The sequence below is a fragment of the Gadus chalcogrammus genome, chromosome 18 (assembly GCF_026213295.1).
Source record: "Gadus chalcogrammus isolate NIFS_2021 chromosome 18, NIFS_Gcha_1.0, whole genome shotgun sequence".
Classification (NCBI taxonomy): domain Eukaryota; kingdom Metazoa; phylum Chordata; class Actinopteri; order Gadiformes; family Gadidae; genus Gadus; species Gadus chalcogrammus.
In genome coordinates this window covers 3909586-3927957 of record NC_079429.1, presented here as the reverse complement: position 1 = coordinate 3927957, position 18372 = coordinate 3909586, and the positions used below count along the sequence as shown (strand labels likewise).

Here is an 18372-nt window from a genome sequence, read left to right as displayed (position 1 = left end):
ATCCGTGCAAAACATAGCAAGTGTGTTTTAATGATTTTCAATTGCAGTTGAACGCATTGTGACTGCGCCTGACGCATAATGCAGACATGTGAACCCATGATGAAATAAATACTTACATACACTGATAGAATTCATTGGACGGACATTGGTTAAATTTCATTGAATATGATTATTTACATTTTTGATGAATTGCAGGAAAACAAACTCTTATGTCTTGGTGCCAGAAAGTGATGCACTAATAAATAATTAAATTATAAAACCGACACGATTTTAGAAGCTATATGGCCAATTATTTATAAATGATATCCTTCAAATTAAACAAAACAAAAAGCATTAGACCAGTTTGAGGTTTGCAATTAAGTTTAATTCATTAATAAAAAAAACAACCGTACAATACACAAGTTTGACACTTAATAAATAAATGATTTCCCTTTCAAACATATCTTTTTCTATTTGACACGTGCTATTTTATTTGTTTCCAGAATTCTTAGTTTGTGAGAATTATAAATTCGCAACTAAAATATCTAAGACCAGGATCTCAGAGAAATAGAAAAAACAGACCTGGCTCCATAATCATAACCCTGATCTCACAATCATGACCCTGATTCCACATCATGACCCTGATTCCAATCCCTCTCGACCAAACAGACAGGCCTACAGGATTGTAAGAAAATACTGTTAGTATGTTTTTTGCAGTATTGTCCATGACAAAAATCTGGAAAACATAAGAGAAATACAATTACAAAGGATCGGGATACATAAACGGGAATTTGATTTGTAATGGCGATTGTCAGGCGCTGATTGTATTAGCATTGATCTCCACCAGGGGGCGGTCCTGAGGCGTCTAAAGGCATTCTACTGTTCGTGGACGTAAGCTCTGAGTCCGGTTCACTGACGGTCTACTTCATGACAAACCATGTAACACAACATTAATCCAAAACATTTACACTTTCAGGAAGCGGTTGATTATCAAAGGATTTTGTAAAGCCCTCCTGAAATATATACCAAATGCCATTTCTCTTAATTGCACTTAAAATAACATTGACAAGAATTGTCTACTGTACATTTTAACTAATCATATATTAATCACCATTTTGGGTTGTCCTTGCAGATTTAAAAAATAAAAATCGAACATTTCCTCAAGTCCTGCATAAGACATAACCATAGTTTGACACTTGATTGTGCCACAGATCCATAATATTGATTTCTTCTGTACATAAACTCAGGGAGATTAAGAACATGAAACCCTTCCGTAAACGTTGCTCGACGGTTGTTTCAGCTTTGAAGTAAAGTTCAATTCAACGTTTTAACGTCAGTATATTGCGACAGTTCTGAACCCTTCAGGAGAACCCTTCAGTTCAGGTGACCTGAGGAGGTGAACTGCGGATCATGTGACCTGAGTCTGTTCGAACCGCGGGTCATGTGACCTGAGCGTGCTCAGCACCGTGGGTCATGTGACCTGAGTCTACTCAAACCACCGGTCATCCGACCCGGTCCTCAGTCCAGCGGCTCAGCTGACCAATCACTGAAGCTCTCCTCAGTCACATGGTGCGTGTAACGCTCCACAGAAAGTTGGAGGTTACAAAATGTCTGATGTGCACCATCATCATCATCATCATCATCACCATCCTCCAAAAAAATCTTCATAAGGCAAATACGAACGAGTTATTATTTGCTGGCATTTCACATTTTCTTTTAAATGTTTACACTTTTACAATTTACAAAGGAGATCTCGGCATCAATATTGGCAGCTTCAGCATTCAGTGCACATTTCCGTTAAGATGGCTGCTCCTCTTTGATTGTTGGTGTGTGTGGGTGTGTGCACGTGCATGCATGCACTTACTGTATGCGTGGTTAGACAACAATATGTTCCTGAATCACTGAATCCGGTGAATTTATATTGTTTGACGAAGACTCGGTTATTGTGCATCGGTGATAAACTGCTTCGATGTTAACCCCCGTCTGGTGTGAAACCCTTGACCTGCTCTGTCCTTTAGGGTCACGGGACGCTGGGAACCAAAAAAACGGTGACAGCCAAACTAAACTGAGTCTGTCGCTGAGCGGTGTCGAACGGAGGCTGTCAGTGTCGCCTCACTCCGCCTCCGAGCCGAGGAGGGGTGAAGGGTTGGAGGTGTGAAGGAGTGTAGGAGGTGTGAAGCGCCTGATTGTGTCTGGCTCCCTCCGATTCGTTGAGGTCCCCCCCCCGGCTTGGAACAACAGGATTCTGTCAAACAACCGCGTTACGTGAGAGACTCGAGCGAGTGTCTGACCACCTTAGGTTTCCTTTGCGGCCTGCGTGACAGCACGTCAGGGCCAGGTGGCCTGTCTACCTGCTCACACTAAACCACGCTACGTGACCCCCTGTTGGCCCCCCGGTGCCACGTCTCCAGACAGGTGTGGATTCAAATCGACGCAGATGCAGGGTGAGCGCTAGACAAGGGCTAGACGGGACTGAGGAGGCTGAGGAGGCCCGAGAGGAGGCTGGAGGAGGCCCGAGAGGAGACTGGAGGAGGCTGAGGAGGCCTGAGACAGGGCCTAACCCATGGACGCAGAGGGGATTTAGGACGGGGGACACAAGGAGAACAAAAGGAACAGAACCACAAACAAAGCTCTGGTGAACCCACTGGTGATTCTTTGAAGTGCTACGGTCACCTTCGTAACCCGAGTCTATTTGATCGAATAGGAGGCTAAGTTAGAATCTCTCTGTACGCTGCCTTTGGGAAATGAAGCATCTAATTCTTTGTTAATTTTGTTGATGAGGAATGACACTTTGAATGAGGAAGCTTGAGCTCCTTGTGGACTTTATTGCCTTTAGATCCGGTTGTACCGCCGGGCTTCATAAATAGCACCTCCGTAGCCAAACGGATGAACGTGTGGCTGGTCGGTGAAGAGACAGAGATAACCCAAGAGAAAAGGAGGAGAGAGAGAGAGAGAGAGACGGGGAGAGCTGAAGAGACAGTGATACATATAAACATCCCTGCAGGGGCCCGTCAGCTAGCAGGTGTGCAGATGTTTCTCCTGCATGTCTGTCAGGTGTTTGCGGGGCCCGAGGGGGCCTGGTGGTTCACCATCAGCCCTGATGCTAACCTCCCCGGACCCTCACAGCTCGGGAGTGTCACCTCGCATGAAGTCCTGTGCTTTAGAATCAGTTGAGCGGCCAATTTCCATCACCACACTTTGGACATTCTGTCGTCGGATAAACGGCCCCTTGATGCAACCTCACTGAACACGCGGAAAGATTTTGAAATTTGGCCCACCCTGGCAGAAGATTTACTACTTAATTAACTCAGGAGGAGGTGGGAGGGACTTAGAGTGTAATTCCGGCAAAGAAATTCGGCATGGAAACCCATAAAATAAGGTTTTATGGGTTTCGTTGATAATCGAGTATAGAGCTTGCCCAAAGTTGACTGGAGCAATGTAACAGCCATATACAGCAATATTAGTGGTTAAGAAATGCCGATTTGGAAGCGTTCGCGGGGCTCCTAGGCGATAACATGGAAGTAATTTGGGTTGTTACATTGCTCTGGCAACTTTGGGTAAGTAATGCTTGATCATCAACGACAAAATGTGTCTGGAGGGCTTATTTTATGGGTTTTCATGCCGAGAAAGACCCTGGGTTCAATTTTCCCCGGAATTACACTTTAAGGGTATCTGTGTCTCGGAGGGGAAGGTGTTTGTCTCGGAAGGGACTCTGTTTGTCTCGGAGCTGACCAGTGAAGTCTCGGAGCTGACTCTGTTTGTCTCGGAGGTGACGATGCAGTTGACTCTGTTCGTCTCTGGGTTGAAGGTTTGCATCTCGTCTAGCGCCTGTGTGCATCCTGGGAGTGACTGTGTTTCTCTCAGAGTTGTGTATCTGAATCTGTGTGTCTCGGAGGGGACAGGTTGTGTGTTGAAGGTGACGGCGTGTGTCTCAGAGGTCCCTGTGTGTGTCTCAGAGGTCCCTGTGTGTGTCTCAGAGGTCCCTCTGTGTGTCTCAGAGGTCCCTCTGTGTGTGTCTCTCCGGGGTCGACCCTGCGTGCGTCCCGGGGCTGGCGTTGGCGTCGCGGGGCTGGCGTTGGCGTCGTGATGCGGTCCCGGCCGTCAGTGGGAGTAGAAGCCGAAGTACCCGGCGTCACCGGCGCCATCCTTCTCGCAGGCCTCTCCGCCGCCGCCGCCGCCACCGCCGCCGCCGCGCATGGGCGGCGAGTTCTCCGTGCTGGACGCGTACGGCGAGACCCGCCTCTTCTTGCTCTCGGCCCCGCCCCCCTCGAACAGCCCCGAGTCGGCCGAGTCCACCGACTTCACCGAGTGGGGCTCCAGCCAGGGGTCCTCGCCCGGCAGCCCCCCGCCGCCCCCCTCCTTGGCCTTCTCCTGAGGGCCGGGCCCCCGGGGGAGGGGTTCCAGGAGGGCGGGGCCCGAGGGGGGCAGCCGGGCGCCGCCGGGCGACGTGGAGGAGGAGGAGTTAGAGGAGGCGGAGGAGGAGGACACGGGCCGGAACCAGCCCAGGCTGGGGGGGGGCTTACTGTGGGGGCTGAGGTACTGCGAGGAGGGCCGGCCGGCGGACCAGCCCCCCGGGGAGCCCCCGGAGACGGCCACGCCCGGGGAGGCGAAGGTGTGGTCGGGGTAGTAGCCCAGCGCCGGGTGGTGGTGGTGGTGGTGGTGGGGGTGGTGGGGGGCCGGCGTCTGCAGGGGGAAGGACTTGTAGAAGCCGTTGCCGGTGAAGTCCGTCTCGTAGGAGGAGGGGAAGTCCAGGCGGCCGGGGGCCATGTTCTGCTGGGGGGACAGGTACCAGGTGCGGCCGTGGGGGCCGGGGGAGGGGTCCTTGGGCTGCTGGCCCATGCCGAGCGGCTCGCGGCCGTAGAGGCGAGCCTGGGGGGGGCTCATGTACTGGTCCGAGAGGTAGGCCTGGGGGTAGCAGGTCCCGGGCAACAGCTGCTGGCTCTCGCCGAGGGGGGAGGGGGTGAGGCGCTCGCTGTCCAGGGGGGCGTAGGGCCTGGGCAGGGGGTGTGGGGGGGGGGGGGGAGAGTGGGGGGAGGAGGGGGGGAGAGGAAGAGGGGGGAGGAGAGGGTTGCAGAGCGTGTGAGAAGGGGAAGAGGAAGAAGTAGGTGTTATTTCCTGTTGTCAACCTCAGACCGATGTAGTGAGCAACCAGCAGTCCCTCGACTCGTGGCTTCTTCGCGCCAAGCGAAGAGCCGCACCAACGCGGGTTACTAACACAGCTGCTGCCGTCGGTCCCGCAGTCAGGCGATGCCCGGGCGACTGCGGCAGCGCTTACACGGTGTGGATGAAGCCGCAGGGTGAGCTCATCGCTCTGAGCGGACCACAGGACTAGCTCGAGGCGTATTCTGCTGTACTTACGTATCGTAGTTGTCACGGAATCCTTTGGCGAACGGGTTGTTGTCTATCTTCAGCTGGGTGATCTGGGGAGGGGGATAGACATAGATATAAATATGAACATAATATAAAATATAAATATAGATATCTATTTATTATAATAAATATTAATGAAAAAATATATACAGTATATTTAATTGTATATATATATATATGGTATATATATAAAATATATATATTATATATGTATAAAGGTATATAAATTGTGGTATACATAATAAAGGAAAGATAATAAATAATAAATATTGTTATTATGCACATAAAGAGAGCAAGAGAGATATAGAAATATTTATTTAAATATATAAAAGGTATATCAATTGTGGTATACATAAATAAAGGAAAGATAATAAATAATAAATATTGTTATTTAAATATATACAGTATAAGCATAAGTGCTGTAAAAGTGGAGTATATATTCATACTCTTCTTTACAGCACACCTTAAAACATGGCTGTCCGTTTTAAGGACAGCCATGTTCTAAATATATATATATATATATATATATATATATATATATATATATATATATACACATGATATATACCGTTTATTGTATTTGATAGTTTCGTGGACAGTCCCCTTTGATTAACAGTACAGTAAAAGGAGCAGCTTTAGCCTATTTGGCTAATTTCCAGCACATTTAATCAAAGGAGACTGTCCACGAAACTATAAACAAAACTATATATATATATCTCTATATATATATCTCTATCTATCTATCTATCTATCTATCTATCTATCTATCTATCTATCTATCTATCTATCTATCTATCTATCTATCTATCTATCTATCTATCTATCTATCTATCTATCTATCTATCTATCTATCTATCTATCTATCTATCTATCTATCTATCTATCGAGAGAGAGAGAGAGAGAGAGAGAGAGAGAGAGAGAGAGAGAGAGAGAGAGAGAGAGAGAGAGAGAGAGAGATTTGTGAATATATACGTACAATACAGCTGATACTAATTATGTCATCTCAACCTTCTGTTCTCGGGGGGCGATCCACAAATATCAAATCAAAATGGTGTCTGTGTGTGTGCGTAGGTGGTTTGGTGCGTGTGTGTGTCGGTGTGAAACAATATGTTTCAACAGGTGTTGGAGCTACGCTACGTCTCATCTGGCCAGCGCGGGGAGTCAAGTGAGGTAACATGACCTCCGTCAGCACGCTGTACACCCCCTGTCCCCTCTGCTGCATTTAGACTTCCCCACACACATCTACTATGCATCTGTGTGTGTGAGGACCCAGAGGCCACAGTGAGGAGGCTCAAATGGCTCTGTTCATCTGGACCTCTTCCCTTGAGGTTGTTGTTGTTGTGGGTGTGGTGTTTCTTCAATTTAACGACTAATGCTGAATATTAAGGTCCACAAATTAACACAAATTAACAAAAATTAATTTAAGTAAACACACACACGCTCCATTAAAATATATAATAAACGTGTAAATTATAAATGATCAATTATGCACCAAATATATTATCCTGGGCCGTGTGTAGTTTCATGATTATAATAACTTAAAAGTCGATGAATATCAACAATAATGATAACCCCATTATAATTATCATTGTAACTTAACTAATTAAATTATACTCCAGGGTAACATTGTAACCATAACAACAAGTCATTTTGGAGAGAGGGGGGGGACTCACATCTGCGTTCTGATAGGCCGTGACGGCGATGAACTGGCTCTCAGGGAACACGAAGGTCTGGGTCTTGGAGCTCAGGAAGGGGTCCTCTGAACCGTCCTCCTTCACCTCCACCACATGGAGCCGCGGCTGGTACTTGTGCAGTGACTGCAGCACGATCATCTGGAGACGGAGCAGGAGGAGGTGGAGGAGGAGGAGTGAGCAGGAGGTGGAGGAGGAGTGAGGAGGAGGTGGAGGAGGAGTGAGCAGGAGGTGGAACGGTTATAAGGGGAACACGAGGGTAAGGACGGATGTTATCGATATGGACAGATTTATATCTATTGATATATATCAATATATATATCTATATGATAGATACATATATAGCATATATATATAGGGTTATAATTATATTTATATAGCATATAATTATGACATGAATGAATCATATTAAAAAAAACATAACACAACTTAACGTGTTATTGTGTAATGTTCTGACTGAATTTAGCTAGCTTTGTGTTTCTTACTGTGTTCTTATGATGTTCTTAACTGTACTTAATTCTTAACTGTTTTTCTCAACCTGTTCTTAATTCTTATCTGTGTTTCTTAACTATGAACTGTGGTTCCCATTTTCTTTCAAATTAAATTGCGTATACATATTTTTTTGTGTATTTACCACTCCCAGATTACTTTCATTTATATATTACTCAATTGAAAGTTGTAATAAATATGGAATCAAATATAATATACATAAATATAATATTCAAACACTTGTAACACGAAATAACAATAATTGTGAAAATTCTGGTCTGGTCGAAAATCCAATAAACAAAGTAAAAAAAAATAAACTAAATGTGTAATGATAATAAACGAGGAGAAAAATAGGTTAGAAATAGAATTGCTAAAATTACACCAAAAAACTGAACTAGTACGTGACTCTTCCATAAAGTTCAGAGGATGAAACGGGCGGGAGAATGTTCTGGAAGGAAGCGCAGAACAGTTGAAAGGGTGAATCACCTGTGCCGTGTTATTAGTCCCGCCCTTATTGTTGGTGAGCTTCAGCTTGCCAAACGACACTTCCTGCCTCATCCAATGGGCTCCTGTGTTGGGGGAATCGGGATGCATGTATATCCTGTTTCCTGTTGACACATCAAGGCTGGTCAAGAGCTGGGAATAAAGAAGCTCTGTCTGGCAGGAGGGTAAATACTCATTCAGCACTGCAGTAATAATAATTATACTTTATGTGAATTAATCATTCCTTGATGGCCGAGTGAAAAATGTAAAACACACACACTTTGTCAATACAAAATATGAATTTATTTATATTGATTATATTTTAATATTGTTGTATCTGTTTATGTAGGGGCAAAATAAATAAACAATGTGTTTGTTTTTAACTGCTTTGATAGTGGATGCTTCAGGGGGCAGAGAACCATTTACCCGAGAACGTGATTATCCTCCCACATGAATGCAGAATTTTGTTAAATTCACTAAAGGTGTGTTTCCTCATGTACCACTAAAAACAGTCGAGGCATAATCGAGCACAGAGACAGCCTCTGACGTTTACCACAAAGATAAACCTACACCCCCGATTATTCCATCTGGGGTTAATATTTCATATAACGTTATCTTCCGGTTCAACCCACAACAGAGGTGTTTTGTCACGTAGGTGGATGACTGAACAGTTGTTTCTTGAATCAAGAAGCATGCCTGTCAACTTTAGTCTAGTTTGAGCAGAACTTAGTTGAACGGGATATGAGCATTTGGGGTTATGGTGTATGGTTCATTTCGCAGTGGACTTAACTTTGATTTTAGAAGTGCTCCCTGCTCCATTGTCAATCATAATTTTCTCAAAATCTCTCTTAAATGACTGATATTTGGGTTAGGGTTAGGGTTAAGTGAAAGTACTGTTGACACATAATGAAAATGTAAAGAACCACATGACGCATAGAGAATTTACCTTTTTTGCATATGTAAACGTGTTTCTTTTCATTTTAATGGATGAGTTCCACAGACATTTTACGAATATTGACAACATTTTCAAAGAAACGTTAAAAAACACAGACGTCTCGCATTGAGATGCTAGATTTTGAGGGGCGGTGTTGTGGTGCATACCGGGCATGTTTCCTTCTGCTTTGCCGCACTGGACCCATTTGCCTCCCTGGTACCTCCAGTGGTGCTGGTCGGCCAGAACCACGTCCACGTAGACGTTGTAGTGGGCCGAGGGGTCCAGCACGCTGAGGTTGAAACTCAGGAAGGGGAACATCCTCCTGCAGCAACACACAGCACGACCGTCAGTTCTGATACACAAAGGTTCTGATAGAAAAAAGTTCTGAGACACAAAGGTTTTGATACACAACGGTTCTGATACACAAAGGTCTGATACACAACCGTTTTGATACACAAAGGTCTAATACACAAAGGTTGCGAAACATCGAAACTTCTGTAGGCCTACTATGCTCGTGCGTTCAGCTGCTTGGTACGGAAATGTTAGCTAAAATAGTATCAGACCTTGATAATCATAACAATCCTAGAAAATGTCAAAGATCTGATCTTTTTTTCCACCAGTTTTAGATACGAATTTTCTTGTTAAATAGTTAAATTATTCATCCGTTTATCATGTGTGATTAACCAACGTTAGAGAACTCACTCAATCATTGGACATATTAAGATAAGTTCCTCATGAAATAAAGTGTTGTGCCGTGTATTTGATTCGCCTACTTTAAGACATAGAGGGCACAGTAGCTTTATATAATTATATTTTCATGTAGCTCAGCACCAATGTCCAAGAGTAAGGAAACATCTCTCCATGCAAACATCTCATTCTACGTAGCGCCGCAGAGAGAGAGAGAGAGAGAGAGAGAGAGAGAGAGAGAGAGAGAGAGAGAGAGAGAGAGAGAGAGAGAGAGAGAGAGAGAGAGAGAGAGAGAGAGAGAGAGAGAGAGAGAGAGAGAGAGAGAGAGAGAGAGAGAGAGAGAGAGAGAGAGAGAGAGCGCATTTAATGTAGCTGTTAATAAAACATTTATATCTGAGGCACGGCGGCTGATGGGAGCAGCTCAGCTGAACTGATTTTGACCACGAGGGCTGTTACCGAGACGGGGTGACCGGGGGGGCAGGGCTCCCAGGGGCCCAGTACGGGGGTCAGGGGGGGGGCAGTAGGGCCCAGCGTAAAGACACTCCTCCGCCCAATCATACACATCATACATCGTACCCCGTACACAGTAGGCACACAGACGAGCAACACGCACATAAGCACACACACACAAACACACAAGCACACATTAACACACACACACACACACACACACACACACACACACACACACACACACACACACACACACACACACACACACACACATAAACACATACACACACACACACACATAAACACATACACACACACACACACATATACATTAGCACACATTAACACAAACACACACACACAAGCACACATTAACTCACACACAAGCACACATTAACACACACACACACACACACACACACATACACGCACACACACAGACACAAGCACACATTAAACACACACACACACACCCTCTCAAAGGCACACACACCCACACTCTGGTGTTTGTGCTAACAAATTCATCCGTTTTTATATTTATAAGTTCAGCCAGGAGGACGATGTTGTAGACACGCTGCACACTGAGCGTTGCACAGTGAGACAGCGGCTAACACTTTTATTGCACATATCAAAGGCATTAAGGTGTAGCCTGCTCCCCCCCCCCCCTCACCCAGAGCCACTTTCACCTGTAAAGGGGTGCCCGCTCACAGCTCCCTGTCCTCACTGCGTCTGTGAGACTCTGCCTCCCCCACTGTCTTTCCCCAGGACCCCCCAGCCATTAGTCGTTAAATCCCCACCCAAGAAAGCCTTCAATACCTATTTACCGACATGACCGTGATCAGCAATCTAGGGGGGGAGTCTTTCTACCTGATTATCTACCATTTGGTCGCTTTTCCATTCCTGGGGTCACAATTAGATTCTTAGCATTGTACGCACTTAATCTACATTGCACTTATTAATTATGTAACATCTGCAGTAGCTGCTAGCATTGCTGTACACGGGGAATGGGTTAGCCTAGCGATTGTTAGTACTTGCCCTTGGGTTCTATGAACATCTTTACTGTACTGACAGCGATATATTGTTTCACTTCTTATGAAAAATGCACTTATTGTAAGTCGCTTTGGATAAAAGTGTCTGCTAAATGCCCTAAGTGTAATTGTAGTAGATTATAGTTTCTAAACGGGTTCTGGGTTCTAATGTCCGGACGTACCTAGGCCCGCTTGGGCAAATGATGGCCTCCCGGTCCCACCAGACTGTCAGGATGATAGGACTGGGGGGGTCCTACCATCCCAGGTACCCCACAGACTGGAAGGTATCTGCCTTGCCTGTGATCCCCCCGCCTCTGAGCTGTTTCCACATCAGCCGTCAGACCCAAAAGGAAACCAAAAGTGTTCCATCACCGTCCCCCACACAATATGAGAGGTATCATTTCACCCCTACACCTGATATGGTCTTATTGAAAAAGGGCCCTTTACAGGAAATCCCCCTGTGGGGGGGGGGGAGAAAACCAACCTAGCAGCCCCCGCTGGGTTGGGGGGGGGGGGGGCGTGTGCGAGAGCCTGTAGGCATTCTGCACGTGCAGCGGGGAAGAACCAACCCCACGCTGACACTGGCAGCAACACAGTCAGTTTGAGGAGTATTGGACCCTCTCAGACCTTCTGTTGGAGTATTGGCCCCCCTAAGACCAGTATGGGGAGATCTCGGGCCCTCTCAGACCAGCTTTGGGAGTATTGGGCCCTCTCAGACAAGAACGATTAACGATTGGAGACATTTAAAATATCAATGGAGGCCCAGGTGGACAATACAGATGGGATGGATGAATAAGGAAAGAGGACGATGGGTGGAAGGAGAGGTGGAGGAGGTGGGGGCGGAGCTGGTGCTGGAGGTGGTGACGATAGTGGGGCTGGAGGAGGAGTCAGTGGAAGAGTAGGAGGAGGTGGAGCAGGTGGAGAAGGAAGAGGTGAAGGGGAGTTGGCAGGAGTTAGGGGGGGAGAAGGTCTTTCAGGGCGTCTTGGTGGCTGTGCTGAAGGGGGTACAATCTTTTTCTGATGGTGTAGCTCTAGGGGTACAATCTGTCTCTGCTGGTGTAGCTCTAGGGGTACAATCTGTCTCTGCTGGTGTAGCTCTAGGGGTACAATCTGTCTCTGATGGTGTAGCTCTAGGGGTACAATCTGTTTCTGATGGTGTAGCTCTAGGGGTACAATCTGTTTCTGATGGTGTAGCTCTAGGGGTACAATCTGTCTCTGCGGGTGTAGCTCTAGGGGTACATACACAGGCATGCTGTACTGATCCTGTTTCTGAATCATTCATTGGCACCTGGCCAGGTTATTGGCTTAGGACCCGTCTGCTAGTCAGGGTTAGGGTTAGTTATCTGATGCATCGCTTACCCCCCTCGAATGATTGTGGAAGTTTGGGTCCAGGCTGTCTGATAACAGATCTCATGTGTGGATGTCACACGACGAATATCAGCCCGATATAACCTACTCTCCACTGAGTCAACCAAACCAAACACCTGTGATACTCTGGAGACGCCTACGTCCGATGAGCCCCCGTCAGCCGCGAAGAACGGGACAGGATCAGCCTCACATCTAAGCGGAAGCATTAGTGTAGTTATCTCTGAAGCTCTTAGCAGTGTTTTAATCTGCGCAGAACGACACACAATAAACAGCTGAACAGGAAGTAGCATGCCACACATACAAAACCTTCAAATAATCCCACTTCTGCTTTACCAAGCAAGGGAGGGAAAGTGAGAGAAAAGGAGATAGAGATTAGATCTATAAATATCAAGATTATGTCTTGCCACTCCAAATAAGTATCGATCTGATCTTAAAGATATAGGGAACATTTAGTCAGCAAACACATTGTGAATAAAATGTTTTACGTTAATCGTTATATTACTTATACATATGTTCCTTTATTTTTATTTTACTGCCATCAAATCATTGTTGTTTAACAGGTTTTGCATCTGTATTTGTTTCAGATTGTATAATAATAAATAATACTTAAATAGGGTAAAATTATCTGATTACATTAACGGACATACAATTTGATATTGTTTTACACTTAAGAGATTTGCATCAAAACCGAACAAAAATAAAGTTTTGCTGCAATAGTGGCATAGTTGGCAATAGTTGACTCAGAGTCTCAGTTTTGAGACAACCACTATGGGCTTGTCTGAACCACAGCCCCCCTCCCCCCACGTTGACTCACACACTTGCATTCCAATTATATTTTATCTCGTTTAGCGTATTTTGTCAGTAAGAACATAATGAACTCACTTTGTAGATACTTGGGGGTTTTGGCGGACATAAAGCAGCTCAGTTTCTTAACCCAGAAGAGTCCGGTGAGAGTCCCTCACGGTGTCAGGTGCACTGGACCAGAGAGGCCACGGCGTGGTGAAGCTTTACACTAGTTCTCTAAAGCCTTCAAATATTTTTTTCTTTACATATCCCAGATGTCCGAAACAAGCGGTTGAATACAGAGGTTAAAAAGAGGTTAAACGGTGGATGTTATGAAACATGTAAAGTATGTCAACAGAACGCAGCCTATTGTTGAATAATTCATTTATCGTGATGTACATGAACAGAGACGGTGATTTCTTACTCCAAAAAACTGATTCAATAATTAAATTGTTATAATTAATTAACACACACACACACACACACACACACACACACACACACACACACACACACACACACACACACACACACACACACACACACACACACACACACACACACACACACACACACACACACACAGAGACACACACACAGACACACAGAGACACACACACAGCAGCTCTGATTTTATGGCAGTAAGAAGTTCAGGGGGAGAACTTGAAAAGGGCATTTCAGCATCTTGCTGCAGGCCTCGGAGGGCGAGGGTTTCAAAGACCCAGAAGCAGGCGGACGGGGAACCTTCACACGGTTCATTCTCTCCACGCCAGCAAAGGCTGAAGAAAGTTACAAGAAAGTAAGAAATCCATGTCTGGACATCAAAGGTGCAGGTATAGCTGCCCTCCACCACACGGCCATCTAAAATTCTGGAGCTTTTGACCAGTCTCCTCTCTCTCGCTCTTGTTCCTCTCTCTCTCTCTCTCTCCCCCTCTCCCTCTCCCTCTCCCTCTCTCTGCCTGCCTACTAGCCTGCCTTCTGGCCTGGATTGAAAGGCTCCAGATCTTTCTCCACCATCTCTCTTATCTTTAGAGAGGATTCAACACGAATGGTGAAGAAATGTAACTTCAGTATTAAGTCTGATATAAAGCAACACATCTGATATGTGAACCGGACACCAGATGGAGATTCGATTTTGTTTGTTATGTGGTGTTTCCCAGACAGTCTGCTTTCGATAAGAGGAGAGACGATGTCAGAGTTTAGATAATGTTAGTGGTTTTGCAAAGAGTTAAGACCGCCTCTTATTAGGATGTGGTGATTCTTCAAAAACCTTCTGCTCTTCGTCTTTTTCCTGTATCTTGTGAAGTTATCGCTACGAAAACCTGTTGGGCTCCCTTCCAAGACTGTTTTACTTCTCTTTACGGTAGTTTATGAGATAGACTCATCTTAAGTGACCTTGAATGACCTGAATTCAAGCTTAGAGTATTATAGTCTGTAAAAAGCCATGAGCCACTGTGCACCACTGTTTGAACACAGACACACAACTACACACACAGACACACAATAAAACGCACGCAAACACACACACACACACACACACACACAAACACACCTACACATGCAAATACACACCTACACAAGCATGCATACGCACACGCACACACACACACACACACACACACACACATACACACACACACACACACAGACCACACAAACCCCCCCACACACACACACACACACACCCACACAAGCAAGGATACACTTACACATGCACACACACACGCACACACACACACACAAACAAATACAGACCACACACACACACACACACACACACACACACACACACACACACACACACACACACACACACACACACACACACACACACACACACACACACACACACAACTATGCAATCATGCATATGCACATAAACAGACACCCACATGAATGCGTGCACAAACACACACACTCACAACACCTTCAGAATGCACATGCACACTTAATCAGCAAATATACACCCACATGAACGCAAATAAACACACACACGCACTCACTTCCATTCAAAGTCTGCCTTTATAACTTTACCAAACGACTCGGGAGAACAACAGATTATTGCCCTGGATGATTATATCTGCCGTCCCAATTAATTAAACAAGTTGGAAACCGGTCTGCCTCCTGTAAGCGTTCAGGCCTTTTCTATCCCCTTCTGAGTCGGAGCTTTGCGTCATTTGTGCCGTTTTGGACTATCAAGACTTTCGCTACGTCTAACTGTAACTAACCCTTTAAAAGAGTTCAGGTGTAAGATTTAAATACATTGTAGTAAAGGTTTAAAACCTGATTGGTACCTGAGCCGTGTGGTAAGCAGAGTAAGCTGTAATTATAAACATCCACGTCCTATTCCACAGCGCGCCTTGTGGTCTTCATAAGAGACGCGCCTGGAAGCGCCTGGAAGACGCGTCGACGCGCTTTTGATCGGTCAGCGAGCATTTAGGAGTGGGACGCAGGCGGCGAGGAATCATGAAGCCACCCCCCCCCCAGCCGCTTCGGGGCCCCATTGTGACAGGTTCTTCAGGGCCCCTGAGAGGGATCAGTACGGAGTTCTTCAGTTACATGTCCTGCTCTAGAGAAACCGCCTCAGACCTGGTACTGTACCCGAGTATTGGACTGTCTAACCCCTCTTTCGTTCTTGTCGGTTTGTCACTCACAGCGTGTATTCATTGAATACAGAACAAATCTAAATAGTAAGGGTTAATGTTTAGTAGTCAACAAAGGGCTCATCACGGACATGTGGAGCGGTATCACACTTGCTTAATTTACTTAGGCTACTAGAACTAATGGGAGCATACATGGTTAAGGCTTTTTATATCTTAAGGCCTCTTACCGGCCCTGCTTGGTGATGATCATCTCGTTCTGGAACTTGTGGAACTTGGCCCAGAGCGGATAGTTATTGAGGAGCGCGTGTGTCTTCCCGCACACCTGTAGCCCAGGCACCGGGTACAGGGGCGCGCGGGGGTAGCCATGCTGAAAGGCGGGGTAATTCTCTGGCGAGGGGGGGTACACGTCTTTACCGGCGCTCGAGAACCCGTCGGTGCTCGCTGGGATATAACTCGAGGGCGAGCGCACCCCGCCGAACGGACAGCCGCCGCCCGCGAGGCTCTGGGGGTAGAGCCGCCCCTGCTGCCCGCCGAAACCCCCCCCGCCGCTCGGGTCCGGGTGGTACGGCAGCGCGAGCGAGTCCTGGCCGCTGGGCACCGTGTCCGGGTAGTAGAAGCGCGCGTCCTGAATACCCATCTTGAAGTCGGCTAGATCCTTCCCGCCGCGGTGCAAGTGGAGGCTGAAGTCGGAGTCCTTTCCGAAGGTCGGAGCGTCCGTCCCGTTCAACATGCTGAGGTACAGGCTGGCGCCTCTGCCGCCCATCTGAGGCTCCACTCGCGGCCGGGGCGCGCGGTCATGTGTGGTCCGCGCAGGTCCCGTTCTGTTCGCGACCCGATCGGGGGATTGCGTGCGCTGGAAGATCTGCAGCCCCGCGAGACGATGGCCAACTTTATCCTCCTGAATCAACGACACGGACCCCCAGGAATTAAACCTTAAACCGCACGGGAGAACCAGGGGAGCTCTGGACGTAACGTCTCTTTACGCACGAGGGTCCTTTACTTACTGGTCGTAATGTCTCTTTACGCACGAGCGTTTGGAGCTGAATGTCTAGTTGATTTAGTGTTGGTTCGGACGTGCTGGTGGGAGACAGCCTGGGTATGAACCTGCGCTGTTTACATCCAGGAGGGGGTCGGCGATGTTTGGGGGCGTGTCCGAGAGGGAGGTCAGGCCTGATAGGTCGACCGGCTTATGCGTGGAGCCAACCCCCGTCCCAATGTTGCCCGCACACGCTTTTATTAGAACCACCAATTAAGAGACGCGCTTTTATTAGAACGCCACTTAAGAGACGCGGGCCTGCAAAGTGTTCAGCCAAATTAACACTTCTATTATATTCACTGTTTCTAATTCATTAGTGAAACACAAGATATTCTGATCGACTATTGGATCATTTATGGTCTTTGCAAATTTAAAAACATGTAAAATGTTTTTTATGCCATGGATTTCGACCCATATTAATTATTTTAGAGAAGCGAGTCTATGACCGGTTTTATTGTATAGTTATGAGTCTGAAGTTATGACTCCAACATTGTTCATTGTCTAACCGAACAAGTAATTTTTATGCCTCAAGAATTCGGATTAAGTAATTGGATCGATTTACAGTTATATTGAATAGGCTAAGCTTGATTAATAATCATTATTTTAAAATTAACAGTGAATAAGCAGACCTTTAGGCCTTCATTCATCCAAATTATCCGTTAAATGGAATTGTTGTTTCTTGACGATCCTTTTTTATAAATATGGATTAAGATCGATAAATAGTTGATTGATTTTCTAACGTTGAGAACTTTAGATGAAGATAATTTCGTAAAGTGGATTGTTGACTCATTAACTATAGTTAAAATATATATTTTTACCATATCCCTCAAATAATAATAACATTTAAATGTAACAGAGATCTGGAACATCAGCCGAATTTAAATGAAAGAAATAAACAGGAAAGGATTAACAATCTAACCGACGAAACGTCCGCTGTGCTGAGGGGTCACTAAGAGAAGATATTCCGTTAGAGATGATTAAAGTACGAAGTGAAACGCGTCCTCCTAACGGGTCTGACTGTGAGGATGGTTTACGCCGCGGCTCCTGAGGGCCCCGACAGCATCACGTTCAGCGAGGGTGCCATAGCTCAGCATCTCCTACATTAAACCGAATTAACGACACGTCATATTTAGATTATTAAACCAAAACAGAAGCGCGCCTCGAGCACCATGTCCACATGTGGTCGGTGGTGCACCGACCTGCCCGGAGAGGACGGTGTGTGTGTGCGCCCGCGCGCACACACACACACACACACACACACACACACACACACACACACACACACACACTCGTTAGTTCCAGCACGAGGGCCGAGGTTCTCCCGCGCTGTTCTCCCCGCGCGTCTCTCCCCGCGCGTCTCTCCCAGCAAGGTGAGCCCACAAGGGCATCAGTCACGAGCGCCGAAGTCACCCGGGTGGACACGGATTGCGCGAGGGCCCAGGGTCAGAGCGACACCCCGGCCACACCT

At 46.3% G+C, this 18372-nt stretch overlaps 2 protein-coding genes across 2 annotated transcripts in view; both read right to left on the bottom strand.

Annotated features, from left to right (window-relative positions):
* The window catches only part of LOC130371669 (uncharacterized), a 201418-nt gene that overhangs the window by 134845 nt on the left and 48201 nt on the right, over nt 1–18372 (bottom strand). The window lies entirely within an intron of this gene.
* tbx21 (T-box transcription factor 21) lies at nt 4081–16951 on the bottom strand. Its single transcript, XM_056577520.1, has 6 exons — nt 16096–16951; nt 9114–9268; nt 8016–8137; nt 7023–7181; nt 5338–5399; nt 4081–4972 (listed from the first exon to the last, which is right to left on the bottom strand). Exons 1-6 carry the CDS (start codon nt 16629–16631, stop codon nt 4081–4083), a joined length of 1926 nt encoding a protein of 641 aa, XP_056433495.1. The 5' UTR covers nt 16632–16951.

Coding starts and splice junctions, on each gene's coding strand:
- tbx21 (XM_056577520.1), bottom strand. CDS start 16,631: ATGGGCGGCAGAGGCGCCAGCCTGTACCTCAGCATGTTGAACGGGACG. Junction 9,269..16,095: donor ATCATCACCAAGCAGGGCCG/GTAAGAGGCCTT, acceptor GTGTTGCTGCAG/GAGGATGTTCCCCTTCCTGA. Junction 8,138..9,113: donor AGCAGAAGGAAACATGCCCG/GTATGCACCACA, acceptor ATGTGTCAACAG/GAAACAGGATATACATGCAT.